Source organism: Aspergillus ambiguus, assembly GCF_047715705.1.
Source record: "Aspergillus ambiguus strain CBS 117.58 unplaced genomic scaffold BDV59scaffold_39, whole genome shotgun sequence".
In the NCBI taxonomy this organism is placed as follows: domain Eukaryota; kingdom Fungi; phylum Ascomycota; class Eurotiomycetes; order Eurotiales; family Aspergillaceae; genus Aspergillus; species Aspergillus ambiguus.
The window spans coordinates 1-13,937 of NW_027395552.1; the positions used below are offsets into that span (position 1 = coordinate 1).

At 53.5% G+C, this 13,937-nt stretch overlaps 6 protein-coding genes across 6 annotated transcripts; 2 read left to right on the plus strand and 4 right to left on the minus strand.

Annotated features, from left to right (window-relative positions):
- The first annotated feature begins 25 nt into the window (after positions 1-25).
- BDV59DRAFT_185918 (uncharacterized protein) lies at positions 26-1,406 on the plus strand. Its single transcript, XM_073690934.1, has 2 exons — positions 26-346; positions 424-1,406. The coding sequence occupies exons 1-2, from the start codon at positions 198-200 to the stop codon at positions 1,139-1,141; spliced, it is 867 nt and encodes a 288-aa protein (XP_073544409.1). The 5' UTR covers positions 26-197; the 3' UTR covers positions 1,142-1,406.
- A 3,119-nt stretch (positions 1,407-4,525) lies between these two features.
- BDV59DRAFT_185927 (uncharacterized protein) lies at positions 4,526-5,772 on the minus strand. The gene has a single exon (XM_073690935.1). The coding sequence runs from the start codon at positions 5,295-5,297 to the stop codon at positions 4,713-4,715; it is 585 nt and encodes a 194-aa protein (XP_073544410.1). The 5' UTR covers positions 5,298-5,772; the 3' UTR covers positions 4,526-4,712.
- On the minus strand, positions 5,327-5,716 carry BDV59DRAFT_205012 (uncharacterized protein; the record flags this gene model as incomplete). The annotated part of the gene is made up of 1 exon (XM_073694572.1): positions 5,327-5,716. The coding sequence occupies one exon, from the start codon at positions 5,714-5,716 to the stop codon at positions 5,327-5,329; it is 390 nt and encodes a 129-aa protein (XP_073544411.1).
- Positions 5,773-7,189: 1,417 nt separating the features above from the next.
- Positions 7,190-10,454, plus strand: nut1 (putative RNA polymerase II mediator complex subunit Nut1; the record flags this gene model as incomplete). Its single annotated transcript, XM_073692577.1, has 6 exons — positions 7,190-7,805; positions 7,855-8,105; positions 8,151-8,213; positions 8,261-8,761; positions 8,809-9,340; positions 9,388-10,454. 6 exons carry the CDS (start codon positions 7,190-7,192, stop codon positions 10,452-10,454), a joined length of 3,030 nt encoding a protein of 1,009 aa, XP_073544412.1.
- Positions 10,455-10,532: 78 nt separating this feature from the next.
- Positions 10,533-11,323, minus strand: BDV59DRAFT_104323 (uncharacterized protein). The gene is made up of 3 exons (XM_073686486.1): positions 11,137-11,323; positions 10,675-10,929; positions 10,533-10,608 (listed from the first exon to the last, which is right to left on the minus strand). Exons 1-2 carry the CDS (start codon positions 11,164-11,166, stop codon positions 10,678-10,680), a joined length of 282 nt encoding a protein of 93 aa, XP_073544413.1. The 5' UTR covers positions 11,167-11,323; the 3' UTR covers positions 10,533-10,608; positions 10,675-10,677.
- A 314-nt stretch (positions 11,324-11,637) lies between these two features.
- On the minus strand, positions 11,638-12,885 carry BDV59DRAFT_104332 (uncharacterized protein). Its single transcript, XM_073686487.1, has one exon. It carries the CDS (start codon positions 12,576-12,578, stop codon positions 11,805-11,807), a length of 774 nt encoding a protein of 257 aa, XP_073544414.1. The 5' UTR covers positions 12,579-12,885; the 3' UTR covers positions 11,638-11,804.
- Between the last annotated feature and the right edge of the window lie 1,052 nt (positions 12,886-13,937).

Genomic DNA, 13,937 nt, shown 5'->3' on the forward strand with positions numbered 1-13,937 from the left:
TTTTTTTTTTTTTTTTTTTTAGTCTATTTATTCGAATTCTTACCTTTTCCTATTAAAACACCTCCCTCTGCTTCCTTCTTCATGTATGTTGGACCCCTCGACCTGTGCCAAATGAGTCTCTTCCATCTGGCTCTATCCCAAACCTCCTCCTACTTCTCCTCTCCCTTCCCCTCATATACATGGATCTCCTCTAGCTCATGTCCGTGAACAATTCCTCCCCTGGTAGAGGTCGTGGCTTTTCCATCAGGAACCTCTTCCGTTCCTCTCGTTCCTCTCGTTCCCCTTCTCCCTCTCCTCGTCATCATCGCATCTCTCTGCTCCGTCGAGGTAGATCCGTCTGGTCCAAGTAATTCCCCTATCCAGTGCACCCAGATCAATGGCATCCCCTGGCAGGACTCCCAGCTAAAATCACTCCGTTCCTAGAAACCCCAATCGGCAATCCAAACAGTCTGTACCATCCCCGATGGAATCGGCCCAGCAGTTTGATCCCGCTGCGATGTTGGGACTGGCAGACGCTCCCCAGGGAACATCAGGACAGAGATTCGACATCTTCGAATGGTACCCGCATTATCAGAACTGCCAACGGTACTTTCTCGACCATGCCCAACATAGTGGCTCCGTCCAGGCACTTTCGGCTTTCCTGAACATCCGACTGCCCTTTCAACGACTCCCCCACCCCGTTCACGACGCTTCTTCTCCCGAATCTGGTCTGCCTACAGATGAGCCCGCCGATGCGGCCGCCTCTTCCGTGTCGAATGCTCCCCCGTTCGTCTCGTTGATCCCCTACATCCGTCGCCTCGTCGCTACCGGCATGGACTTTCCCGGCGTACTTCACGGCTTTTTTGGTGACGACTGGGGGGCCGGCGTCGGCCTGCTACATGAACAGGAACGGCGCAATTACCTCTTCGCGGCAAAAAGTGGTGGGTGGGCATCGGTAAAAAAAGACTACGATATGCCTCCACTCGAGACAATACCCTTCCTCCGTCCGCTGCAGGGCGCGCTAGACTCGGAAATCGAAGCTGCAGAGAGGTGTTGGAGTGAATGGCTTGCCATGGAGGATTGGATGGTGGGACCGCGAGCGCCCGATATTCTTCGAGATTCTTCCTCCCAGATGTCGCGGCCTCGAAGTGCTCGAGGGTGAGCTACCCATGATTCTTGTATCCTCCTTTCCTCTCTTCCTTCTTTTTTTTTTTTTTTACTCCAACTCGATTTTGATATCCACGCGGGACGACATGACGGAGTTAATTGTTCTGTTTTTGTGGACATGAGCGATCTTATCCTTTCCTTCCCTTCCATGAGGCGACGATCATACGATTTCTTTCTTCCGGTTTTTGTGCACGATAGATTCCGTGGGCCCACCTATATATTAAACCCCCCCTTGGCCGCGTTACTTTCCTGTGCGAGGAGCTTGGGCGTCGGATGCATGGTTGTGAAAAGATGACTCTACCAGAGCATTCCTGGAATATACATGATATGTCTCATTGTCTTTGTAACCGCCTACGTTGCGGTATTCCATCGAACAGAACAAGGAGGGTTTGCAACCAGTGTACAGCATAGGGTGTATATTGAGCCCCTTGCGTGGACCGACGAGCGCCTTGACGCCCTCCACTCTGATGGTCACAGCCTCGTTAGACCCGGCTAGCTTGACCCTAGCGGGAATCTAACCATCGACCATCGTGACGGACCGTCACTGAGCTCCATCTAGAGGCAATTCCGCGCGGATGTGCGGGTGGGTTCCTGTATGGCGGTCTACCTACGGGACAAGTACCGAGGGCGCCCCCCAAGTCTGCTGGAGCTGGTCCTGACCCTGGCAAACCCCCCTGGTTCGGGAAAAGATTGCGATGCACTCCGTGCGTATCTACGACGGACGGCCCACGGGAACCGAGTCTCAAGCCCGCGCCAAAATGATCGGGCGCACCCCCACTAGTTTGTCTTGGGGAGACCACCATCTGAGGAGTTACTCTTTCCTGTCGGACTCTACGAGGAAAAAGACTGCTCCGCTTGGTCTGGCCGCGGGTGGTCCCTTGGGTCGGGCGGTGGAGAAGGAAAGGGCCTCGATTGCAGATGTTATGTTCTCCGGTGGCGACTCACCCTTTCTGGAGATTTGGTCGAGCAGCGGACAGGTTCTTTTGGATGGGACAGATGTTGTTCACGCAATCTCCTGAGAGGATTGACTTTTTTCTGGAGAATTCGACGGGGGCAGCTATGGAGGAGGGTTTTGCTGGGTTGTTTGTGGCGGGCTGAAAGGCGGAGGCGTCGCCCATTGGGGTATGGTTCGGGAGAAGTATAGACAAATAATGCTCCCTACTGGATACCTACTTATACTCCGGAGTCCTTCTCCTGGTACTACTCCATCTGCTCAGGTTCCCCCCTACGGAGGCTAGAGTACCAATCTAGGATCTTTTGGTGATACGCCTTGATGGTCTTTCTGAACTGAGTATTCTACACGGAGCGGCCAACATCTACCAACTCTCAGCAATCCAAACCCCGGCCCACAGTTAGTCAGATCTCCGCTGGATCCAAGTCTACGAGTCAGATTTCGGCGTCCGGCTCAATTGTTGGTTCTGAGGAATGTACTCCTGTCGAGTCTGAAACAACAACAACGGTTGACGGATTCCCTATCCCGTCGTTGGTCCGTCTTTTCTCTGAATACGAGTTCTTCGGGGCTGGCGTGTCCCATGGTATCTTTCCGGCATACCCCTTAAACTGTAAACCCGCCTGAAAATCAAATGGCCGACATTAATCATTCAGGGGCAAACTCAGACCCTTCCACGACAATAAAGTAAGGCTGGAGCACGGCGGATTCATCCTTAGTTTACGCTGCTCCACATGGAGGATCATAGGGGGAAGACGTGCAGATGAATAGCGTGGCTCGGAGAATTTCTGTGTCAGCTTGGTCCGGACGCGTCATCCGAATGGCTGGACAGCAGTTAACTTGGACTGACTTGCAGCTGCTAGTGCCGTGAGGGGTTGAGCGCTTCAACTTAAGGTACGGAGTCTCCCGACAGAATCTGTTGTGATGTTCACAATGCTTCATGTCCGCTGGGTTTGCTTGTCTCATGTTAGAATTTGTTCGGGCGCATGTGGCGTGTTTTAGTATGATTTAAAGTACGAGTTTGTCTTACCTTCACGCTGATCGCAAATCTTCCACCACTACAGATACAGATCCGCAAGATACACCGCATCGCCCTTACGGGGCCATCCTTATATACCCCGTAGCGTTAACCTCCACGTAGGGCTAAGCTCCCATGATCCAGTCTTCTGGAAACACCCTTCGAATGACATGTCCGAAGTCCAGGAACATTCTTCCGAGCGATCCAGCAAACCCTAGTCGATCCTCTGGTTCTCAGGTCTCAGATGCTGGTGAAGTGAAAGATGGGCCCTACAGCAGGCTTTTTTTTTTTACCCTCCCGTGCACACTATCCAAACCCCATGATTCTCGCTAATCAAGTGGAGCGATCGGCAAGGAGACGATTCCAGATTCGCACAAGATCTAGCGTCCCTCACTTTTCATTAACTGCTTTCGGTTAATCCCCTCGTCTGGCGCTTTTGTGCTTGTTGCTCGGGGTTTGAACGCTGGTCGGCCGAGGTGCTGCTTACCGAGGTAGGGCTGTGATATGTATGCTGTGCTGCAGTTCGCTAAAGCGACCCCGTCCTGCTGATTGAACTCTCTGAGTGATCAGCGGTTGATTCGAGCGTATTCATACTGCAATGGATGTCGAGGAGTCACCATCTCCCGCATTCGCCGAGCCGGATGAATGCCCGTCATTCTTTGGATAGGAATCTACGTACAGAACGTCGAATAAACACGGCGTCGGCAGGTCCCGATGATGGCAGGCCAGGTCGATGAGACGGTTGAAACCCGTTGCTGTTGCGCCGATGCGGATTCTCGTTGCCGTTCCGTTCCATGGTTGCACCAATTACTGGATCGGTGTGCCGATGGCGGATTCCCGTGGATGGACGAAGTGTGGTACGAACCATGAAGTGCCAGTCGGATATATGGAGTAGGGACCTATTCTCGGATATTGACGCCGAGGCGATCGCGATCGTTGAGGTTATCTGGAGTTGTATGGTTCCACGACGGTGGCAGCAGTACATAAGAGATACTTCATCCTTTGGTAGCAATGACTCTTATATTCGGCGCGGGCTGTCGCAGCCCCGTCAGTACAGCTGCATCAGCATCCGAAATTTCGTATAGGTATACCTACGTTAAGCATTGATTGGCAGAGCCCAACAGGAGTTGATATTGCTAGTGTATAAACGGATATGTCGGAGTTTACGGTCGACAGCTTCTCTGCGTTGGGCATAGAAGATTATTGAATTGCGAATAGCGGTCTTACTCTCCGTTGCCCCTACCTACCCTAATACACTGGCCTCTCGTCCACTTTTCTGCTATGGAATCCCATAATGGCTACGCTATATATAGTATATTTTCTGTGAAGTACTATACTTGGGGGTAAAACAAGTAAAACATAGGGTTTTAAAGATAGTTAACTATATTTAAATCTAAATCTAAATTTTACTCCTTGAATTGTTATACATTTAGAGGAATCTATTAATATCCAGTATCTACTCACCTATATTTTTGATATCAAGTACTTAATTTCTGTACCTAGAGACAGGGGCGGTAGACGCCTTTCTAATTCTAGGTCACAAACTTGTTGCTGGCTGCTCTGAGAGTAGTGTCCCATCTGCCATCGTCATCGTCGTCTTTATAGTCGGCATGTCGATCGACGAGACCGGCCGAGTTGAGTAGCAAAATGTTTCTCCATGGTTTTCTTCACCTCCTCGTCCGACTCGACTTCGGCAAGCCGCTTTTGATTGATGGACTCACTGGGCTCCTCGTGCTGCACAACTCGGAGGACACAATCGTCAAGGTGCTCATAGAAATCTTGCGCATTACGAAAAGTCTCTGAGCAGGTGGAGCACTTTCCTGGCACAACATGGCTGTACCCTGCAATGCTCGTGTCCGACACTGTGGTTGGGCCTCGATTCCGCAAGTAGGGAGGTGTCTGTTCCACTCCATGTACCCTTACCAGATGGCGCTTGAAAGCATCGGCGCGGTTGAAGCCCTTCTCCGCGGGTGAGCCCGAGCCTGGGCAGAAGCCACACACCATGGTTCCCCTGTAATGGGCCAGAGTATGGCGATTCCTGTCGTACTTGCGCTGGAACCCTTTTGTGTGGTATTCGCATGTTACAATTGGGCACTTCTCCGGTCTTTCAGACTGGTGAGTGAGCATGAGGGCCTCCAGATCTTCGAAAACTCGGCCACAGTCTGGGTAAGGGCATTGCGACATCTCATTTTCTTCTTCAGGTAGGGTAGATGTCACGGTTCAACTTGGAGGCTTGGCTCCTGGTGATACTCGCCAACGGAGGTGTTGTCGGAAGCATTTTCTTCGAAAGGAAGCGCCGGTCTCAATGATGGAACATTGCTGTTGCGGACCTGTCCGATGTCGCCTAGGTTATCCACATGGTACTCAAACGGATCCAACATGTTGGGATCGTGGGCCTCATCGTCGGTTTTGGTAATATCAGCGTTGAGAGGCGTGTGCAAGAAACCAGCTGGTTCACTCTCCAGCCCTTCCAAGAATCGGTTCACTCCCGCTTGCTCGTCCTTGGGATCTGTTTGCTGTTGGTGGAGGGATTTCACTGTGAGAGGAGGATTGTCTTTCTGGACCATAGAGGCCAGACTCTCCGGTTTTGATCTTTCAGCCATTGTTTCAACTCCTGTCAGAAAAACACCGGCAAAATGTTTCCCTCAACAGACTGTGCATTATAAGTAACGTCGCGAGGAAATAGCTGAGGCTGTGCAGATGGGAACAAGCAAACATGGTCCACCTCGCCCCATCACCCAATAACAAGCAGCCACTTGCATTCAACTGACTACGTACCCCGCCCCTAGTTATTCACCGATATGAGACGTCTGTCCGTAACCCTATCACAAAATTCACGGCGGCCTTGAATATCGTCCAGAGCTACGCCCAACACTTTACTTTTCGAAAGTCGGTTTGCGAGTATGTGTTGAAACCGCCGTGGGCAAACTGTCCAGAAAAGCTCCGACAGCCGATCATTATATGTCTATTGACTATCACTGGAGATGACTGTGCAATAGTTGCAAGCTTAGTCTGATGAGAAATAGATGAATGTATCTCATAAACGCCATGTGTCTCTCTTAGGTTACCTGGCTCACCTGGCTCACCCTACTACAACGGTAACAATTGAAAGCGGCCAGAAAGGAGCACTCGTAGTTTTTGGGCAATTGATTTACTTAGCTATGTACTGACAGTCGACAGCGTTGGGAACCTACCTATAGGTATACTGGAGCGGCCGAAAGATTACAGGGCATCTGTTCCATCTTAGTGTAGACAACCTTAGCCAGGGCCTCTGGGTAATTCAATCGATTGGCTTGCCCTGGGGTGTCCTTCGGTAAAGCATCATGAGCACTCGAGCATCTTGTTTATTGGCCCAATTTTGTTCGCTAATGGCCAGCTCTTGTACCTCAACATTGAGATTTACAGATGCTCATCTGTATTTTAAAAACCATTTTCTCGATCGCGCGGACGAGCATCTCCATTACTCTAGGCTCATTCCCGAATTATCAAGATGCCGCACCACCGGCTACTAGGTTTGGTCATGTAATTGGCGAAGTCGTCGTTGATGTTCTATGCAACCGCCCTTCTTCCGGAAGCTCTGGGTAATTGATGTATTCAGCGATCAGCACCTAAAGCTTGCCTTAATATATTTGTTGCTACTCATAACTAATCACATTATAGTCTCCTTTAATTGTATTGGCCAATTTGCGCGGATCGTGTCCAGGTGGGCGCAAACATATATCGGACAGACCAGGTCAACCATCCAACAGTCCAACCAGTACTCTTTACTGATTCAAGCCACCCCAGAAGCCAAATAATATTTGTGACCTCTGCCGTTCAGGTCACCTGTACGTTCTGTACAAATTGGTGCCTGCTATTGCAGGCATAAAATCACGTGTAATTACGTAATCACACGTGACGTCGAACGTCTCCAAACAATGGCGGATGTTTCTCGTGCTTCATAGCTCCCTCCAGGGACAAAATGCCGAAGCATTGACCCCAGGTCTGTACAACTGCATATCTGTGTTGAGTTCCACGGTCGAAATATATGGCATGGTTGCCCTGGCTTGTCGAAAAGGTCGCAACAAGCTCGGAATATGACGTCCCACGGACAGTGGAGGACATTCCTTCACCAATGTTTAGTGCATCGAATTGATGTCGCCGAGTTTAAGAACCTGTCGCGGCTTTTATTCAAGAGGAATCCAATTGCCCCGTCGGCTCTCATCGATGCCTTGCTTGAGACCCGCCTGGCGACCGGGGTCAAATGGGACCCGTTGCTCCCACTGTATATAGACGGCCTCTGCAAAATGGGCAAAGTCCAGATCTCCACCATCCTGGTTTCGTTGTTAAAGCATTCTTCCATTCACGACAAGCCCCGGTCGCCCGCTGCAGACAGCCCGCAGGGCAAGAAGAAACACAACTGCTACACGCTGATGACCGACATCCGCGTTATCCAAGATGCGATGCTCGCCGTCTCTACCGGGCACGCGCCCAAAGCTCTGTCTGAAACCACAGGGACTTTCTCCGCGATTGTTGACTGGATCCATGCTGTTGTCGCCTGGCACAACAGTCAGATGAGCGCTAGCCAACAGGCGGATGGGTTGATGAGCTCTCCCGATGCGGTTTCTTTGTTCGAGTCGTTGGGGATTCTTCTCGCTGCCGTGTCTGGAACCGAGAAAGGTCTGCAGGTTCTTTCGTCGGATTCAAACGAAGGTATGACTTCCATACCGCTCATCCACCCGTCCCGTGCTGACGCGCCCAGCCCTGAAAGTGAGATTGGGACACGCCCTTTCGGCGTATCTTCCCCTCTGTGTGGACCTGTCGCTACCACTGAGGAACCGGCTGGACGCTTTGCAGAAGGAGTTCAACCTCTATGGTGAGCCGCCGTCCAAGGCTCTGGGTGTCTCCACGTTGGAAAACCTCAATGTCAATGGGATTCAATTCGAGGCCTCGATCATCGATGGGCCTGTCATTAACTCAAGAGCTGGTCTCTACGTATATATAAATGCAATGGTATGCGTATCGCTCATCATATTCAGAAATGTGCTAACTATCCAGCTCGCCGGCCGCCCTCTGGTGGACGACAGCATAATGCTTAATTACTTGACAAATAGATACGGGGTAGGTCGCATACGCGCTGCACCAGAAGCCGTTGCTAACGCCGACAGGGGCGGTATGATGTTCTCATACAGGAGATGATCACAGCCGCGTTCGATGTCTGTTCGAATGCCATGTATCGCAACGAATCCAGCCGAACGATGTTCCTCTTCCGCTCGTTCCTGGTCAACAAACTACCCTCATTCTTCGCCGCCATGCTTGCGGCGTCAATGGTGTCATTGCCAATGGAACTGTGCATTAGCCACGCGCTCAGCCGGCTCGATCCGAACACGTTCCCTTCCTTTTCGCAGATGTTCTCCATGCAAGGCACCTCAGTCCTGTCGGACGTCCGGCAGGAGTTCCTGTTTGCCTGTGCATCGCACAAGTTGATCCCTGAATCCAGTATCGAGCGGTTACTAGGCGAGAACCCTATGCAGGCTCTCCCGGTCGGCTATAATAAAGACGATCTTGTGTCACAGATCAACACCAACCCCGAGCGTGCGGAGCAACTCATCAATGAAATCGAGTTCACTGAAGGCAACGCGGGCGCGATTGTCGGTGCCATCACAGAGGTAAGCCGTTAGAGGGATGTTGATTTTGGCAAGCTGACGTGGTGTAGGTCATGCTTAGCCTGTGCAATCAGAAAGAGACCATGACGCTGAAGAATATTTGCAATGCACTCTCTCGCCGTCCCCAAGCCTTAGATGTGATCCTTCTCTTCCGGAGCCCCAAGCAGGTCTTGCAGCCTCTGTGTGCGCTGCTTGACTCGTGGCACTGGGATGAAGACCAGGGAGAAAGCCAACCAGTGTACGACGAATTTGGCAGCATTCTATTGCTTGTGTTAGCGTTCAAGTACCGATATGATCTCCGTCCATACGATCTGGGGATCGTGACTCACGATTCCTTCGTCGTACGACTGTTAGAACGCGGCTCGAGCAGCCAGAAGCTGGATGAACTGAGCGAGAAGCAGAACAAACACCTTGGCTCATGGATTGGCGCTTTATTCATCGCCGAAGGCATCAGCGAAGAGACCATGTCGGCCTGCAGCCCGCAGGAGTTCTATCTCCTTGCAAGCACCTTGTTCAGCCAGAGCCTGGGGGCATGCGAAGCAGGCAAGCTGGAATTCGACACCCTCAAAGGAGGCTTCGAATGTACGTGCCATGTTCATCCAAAGATGTGCCAATGCTGACTCTCCCAGATCTTCTGGAGCCCTTCCTCCTGCCCTCCCTGGTCGTCGCGCTCACCTGGCTCGGCAATCATATCTGGGAGATGGAAAGCGACCCATCCATCCCACTAAAAGCACTGCACTCCCTCGTCAGCCCCAGCTCGATATCCGGCGAAGCCAAAGAGATTCACCGGACGGTGCTGAACATCACCGCGCGCTCGCTCGAGGATCAGCTGAAAGACGTGCGCACGCGGCACCCCTCCCGCACCGACATCAAGCCCGTCCTGGACGCACTCGAGCCGTGCCTGTCGTTCCCGCGCACCGGCAGCTGCCATCGCTCCGAGCTCGAGAGCTGGACGGCGCACGCCGGCGGCGGCGGCCTGCTCGGGAGCATCCGCAGCACGATGCAGTCGCTGCTGATCTGGAGCACCAGCCCGGACGTCAGCATGCCGCCGCCGTCGTACACGCACCGGCAGATCATGTCCGGCGTGCGCATGCTGGGCGCCGTGCGCGTGCTCTCCGCCCTCGTCGACGAGCTCCGCATGCAGTTCGACGCCAACAACGGCGACCTCGTGCTGGACATCGCCGCCACCATCGTCTGCGCCCCGCTGGCCGAGTCGTTCGCCCTCGACCTCCCCAAGGACCCGGGTCCGGCCCTTCCGCGCGCCCCGCTGCTCACCCTCCGCGACGCCTTGGCCCTGCTCCACGACGCTGTCCCCAAGATGTCTGAGAAAGATCCCGCCCGCGCTGAGGCCGTCGTGCGGCTCTACCGCCGCGTCTCCGCCCTGATGGCCCCCACCGCCCAAGTGCCTAACCTCGACATGAACAACATCATCCAGAACATGCAGCTCGGCGTCGGTGGACCTGACCAGATGAATCTTGAGCCTGGTGGCGCGGGCGACGCTGTCGCCGACGAGGCGAACCTCGACCAGATGCTGGATAATGCGGCGGCGGCGGCGGCCGCCGCAGGCATTGACGCTGGCGTGGGTCAGGGTATGGGCGGGGGTCTGGATACGAGCATAGATGATGTGTTGAATGCGGCGGACATGGCGGTGGGGAATCCGGAGTTTTTGGACTTGGACATGGAGGGGATGTTCTAGTTGGGGTAGTGGATTTATACGGGGATTGGATGACTATTGGATATCTAGGTATGAAATTTGTTTTGCTTATCGGTAGTAATACAAAATGGACTCCGTGTTTCCAGCTCAGGTCGTTTCTAGCCAGGGTGCCGACTCCAGGACGGAGTGTTGAGGCCTGTTTAAGTTAGCAGGCGTACGGTTTCGCTTTTCCCAGGCGCGAAAATAGGCACGGAAGTCATACAGCTTATTTTGTGCCGTGTTTGACTGTCGGCTTTGGGTCTAGGGAGCCAGTGATTTGATCTGGCACCTTGATTGCGGCACCAACAACGCCGGAGATCGCTTCTGGAAGCTGAGGGGTCGGGGCGGCGAAGGTGACTGAGACCAGGGATACGGCGAGGATTGCGGTGAGTCTCATGTTGATCGCGGTATGGAGTAGAGTGGATGGAATGAAGGTGAGGTAGGTAGAGATGTTTTTGGGCGAATGGCCGAGGACACCCTTTATACCACCCCAAGGGCGATTCTAGGGGTTAGTAGGTACTGTGGATGGAATGTATATACGTGTTGTTTATATGGGATTGAGGCAAAGGGAAAGCTTTCCACGGTATGGTGGTGATGAGGATGGTTACGGAGAGTCTATAGATGTATAGAGGTGTAGTTCGGCCGAACGGTTGCCGGACAACACCAGCTAGAGTGGAACAATTACCGATTTATCAAGACTGCAACTGGACCGCATATATGGACATCAAGACATGAGGAAGTCCAAGAATGATGGCGCGCTCGCGTGTTGCCAGCCAGGAATGCTATCTAGGGATGATGCCCGGCCAAGGAGGCTGGCGGGAGGAAAGGGTACATGCATACCTGCCCTTCGCCACCTTGTTACTATATATATTGTATGCGGTTATTGCTTCATTCTTGCCTCAATTGGTTGCTCCTGGATTCATTCTCAGCAGACGCGTTAGCCGGGATGCAATATCGGAGTCTGGATATACCTCGCCCTACCAGGTCCTGAGACACAAACAATGTGCCTTATGCCAATAGTTCTTCAGCCATCGCGCCGCATGAAGGATTGTTTATTCCGCATAGACGTATTAACCGTGTGACGGGGCTGCAGCATCATGCATCGGCCGCTGCACCTGAATCACACGCACGTGAACGGAGCCCTGTCAACAGCACCCCGAGAACGTGCAGCAAACCCTAATTATTGGCCGGGGAGATGCTCAATGGGACGGACGAGTCTCTGCAGCCCCTGCACCTGTCAGCACCCCGCTTCGACTACGGTAGCTACTATTGGCGCTGGGCGGGACGGTGCTGGTGCTGAGGGAATCTAGGCCTGACTGAGATGTTTGTTCCGACGGGGTTGTCGATCGCGTGTCACTCGACGGGCTCGAGTGGTTGATGATCGAGATGATTCGGAGAGAGAGGGAGAGACTGAGGGAGAAGGGGGGTGGTGTAGAGGGAGGAGGGAGGGAATTCTATAGTTGATCTTGGAGTGAAGCTATATCGGAGAATGATTCCTCGAGGCCCTGTCAGGCGGATCGGAATATAGGAGAATAAACTCTGTTCCATCTCTGGCAGATGCCAGGAACAGGTTGGTCTAACGGGGGGCACGTCGATCGGGGCTGGACTTCGCTCGTCCCCTCGCGTTTTGACTGTGATAGTGTGATGATTTGTGTGATCGCGAGGAATCACGGCCGATCGCCTGGCTCGATTCACCTGGTCCGGGCCTGTTACTGCGTCCTGCGGACGCAGTATAGATACATTATCACCCCTCCTCGCTGATCGCCCGGGTGCACCGCCTATCCAGGAAGGGACCGACGACGGTGGAGATGTCGACTGGAGACGGTCGTCTCCATCCCACCCGTCAGGGTGCAGTGACATGACGCGGGCGGCCTTGGGCTGAGTCTTGATTTTCGGACGCGACCCTCGTTCCTGCGCGGTGCCTACGTAGGGTCTGTCTGCATGCTGCCCGAAGCCCAATCCTTTGCCGTGAAGGGCAGCTGGTTCGGTTGCGCCCAAGGGACACGGGCCAGAAGTGGAGCTGGACGGGCCTGCTGCTCCCCATGTTGCTGGCGGTCGAGGCAAATCAGCGGCCCGCGAGACTACATGCCGGGGCTGGGGTGTGTCTGGAGGGCCAAATTGAAACATGCGGTCCTGACTCAACGGGCGCTCGTGAAGGATCCTCGTGTGAGCAGGCGGCGGTGGAGATCAGTGACCGGGTGGAGAGACGAAAAACCGGACGGCCGACGAGGAGGATGGTTGGCCTGACACTAGTTGGTTAGTTGGATGGGTCCACCTGGCTATCCACTGTTCTCTGGGCTTGTTTTGCCGTCGGGTGTACGGAGTACGCTGGACGAAGTCCGGTTGGGGCGAGCGCTGAGTAGTCTGTAGTGCGTACTGCGTAGGCATGCATGATGGTGCGATAGTGGACGATATATACATGCCAATCCAGGCACCCATAACATCGGAGTATACCGCTCACTTATAGCAACTGGAATCGGACCACACCTGTTCCAACCAGATGGATAGCCCAACCCAGCCGAGTGTTTCAGAGTCCACCGTTCGATGGCCCACGGATCATGATATCAACCCGGCTGGACGGGATTTGGCGAGATATAAACTTCGCCCTTTTGCCATGAGGTCCTCCCGGGTGGACTGCGGACGGGGCAGTGGAGAGAGGAAACCAACTCCTGGTGGACTGGATGATCCGAGCTTGGTTCAAGCCCCTGAATTGTCGTCGTACGCCGTACTGCGGACGAAGGGCTAATCATGGGACGGTTTCTTTGGCACATCGGTCATGGCAGGTTCAGAACCCGTTGGACTGATAAGGAACGAAAAGGAGCAACCTCCGCGGACCAACACCCACCTGGCATGATACCATCCCAGCTCGAACCATGGATCGTGATGTGACCCATTCGAGCCGTCCCGCGTTGCTACGGTTCCTCCAGTGGGGGTAGAACTGACCCCTGACCAGTTGCTGGCGAGCATCGCGTGTTCGATTCGTCTGCTATTATTGTGCATTCAGGATTGTCCGTTCCTGTGCACGGGGACTAGCTCTGGCAAATGCCTGTTGGGGCCGCATACTGCGACGAACACGTGCTGTTACTAGTTTGTACGGGCCTTACGACGATGAAGGACTTTTACTGGGCCGGCAGCAACGGTCGGCATTGAGGAAGAAAAAAAAATATTCGAGACAAGGCAACAGGATCCAGAGCCCAAAATGCAGACTTCAATAAACCCGGATAGCGGGCTACCGGTTGGATCTGTCATATTAGCATCCTTTGTCGCAACTGACAGCGTAAGCCCTGACGCCCCCCCCCACGGTCCTAGCCGCCACGCCGGTCGCAACGACGCGCACAAAAGACAAAGACTGGGGATGTGCCGTCCCGTCCGAACAAAGTACGTGGAGAGTCTATCGACCGGGGACGCTGCTGGCGGACGAAAAGGGGAAAAGGAAAGGGGAGGGCGGCTTGCATCTGCTCTATCAGAGAGGATTCTGACAGGCAG

Bases quoted from the DNA above. Each gene is read 5' to 3' on its own strand.
- BDV59DRAFT_185918 (XM_073690934.1), top strand. From the start codon at position 198: ATGTCCGTGAACAATTCCTCCCCTGGTAGAGGTCGTGGCTTTTCCATC. The intron at 347-423 runs GTAATTCCCCTA...CTCCGTTCCTAG, and splicing joins GGTAGATCCGTCTGGTCCAA to AAACCCCAATCGGCAATCCA.
- BDV59DRAFT_104323 (XM_073686486.1), bottom strand. From the start codon at position 11,166: ATGCGGTCCAGTTGCAGTCTTGATAAATCG. The intron at 10,930-11,136 runs GTAATTGTTCCA...GGTGGTATAAAG, and splicing joins GTTGCAGTCTTGATAAATCG to GGTGTCCTCGGCCATTCGCC.
- BDV59DRAFT_185927 (XM_073690935.1), bottom strand. From the start codon at position 5,297: ATGTCGCAATGCCCTTACCCAGACTGTGGCCGAGTTTTCGAAGATCTG.
- BDV59DRAFT_104332 (XM_073686487.1), bottom strand. From the start codon at position 12,578: ATGTTTCAATTTGGCCCTCCAGACACACCCCAGCCCCGGCATGTAGTC.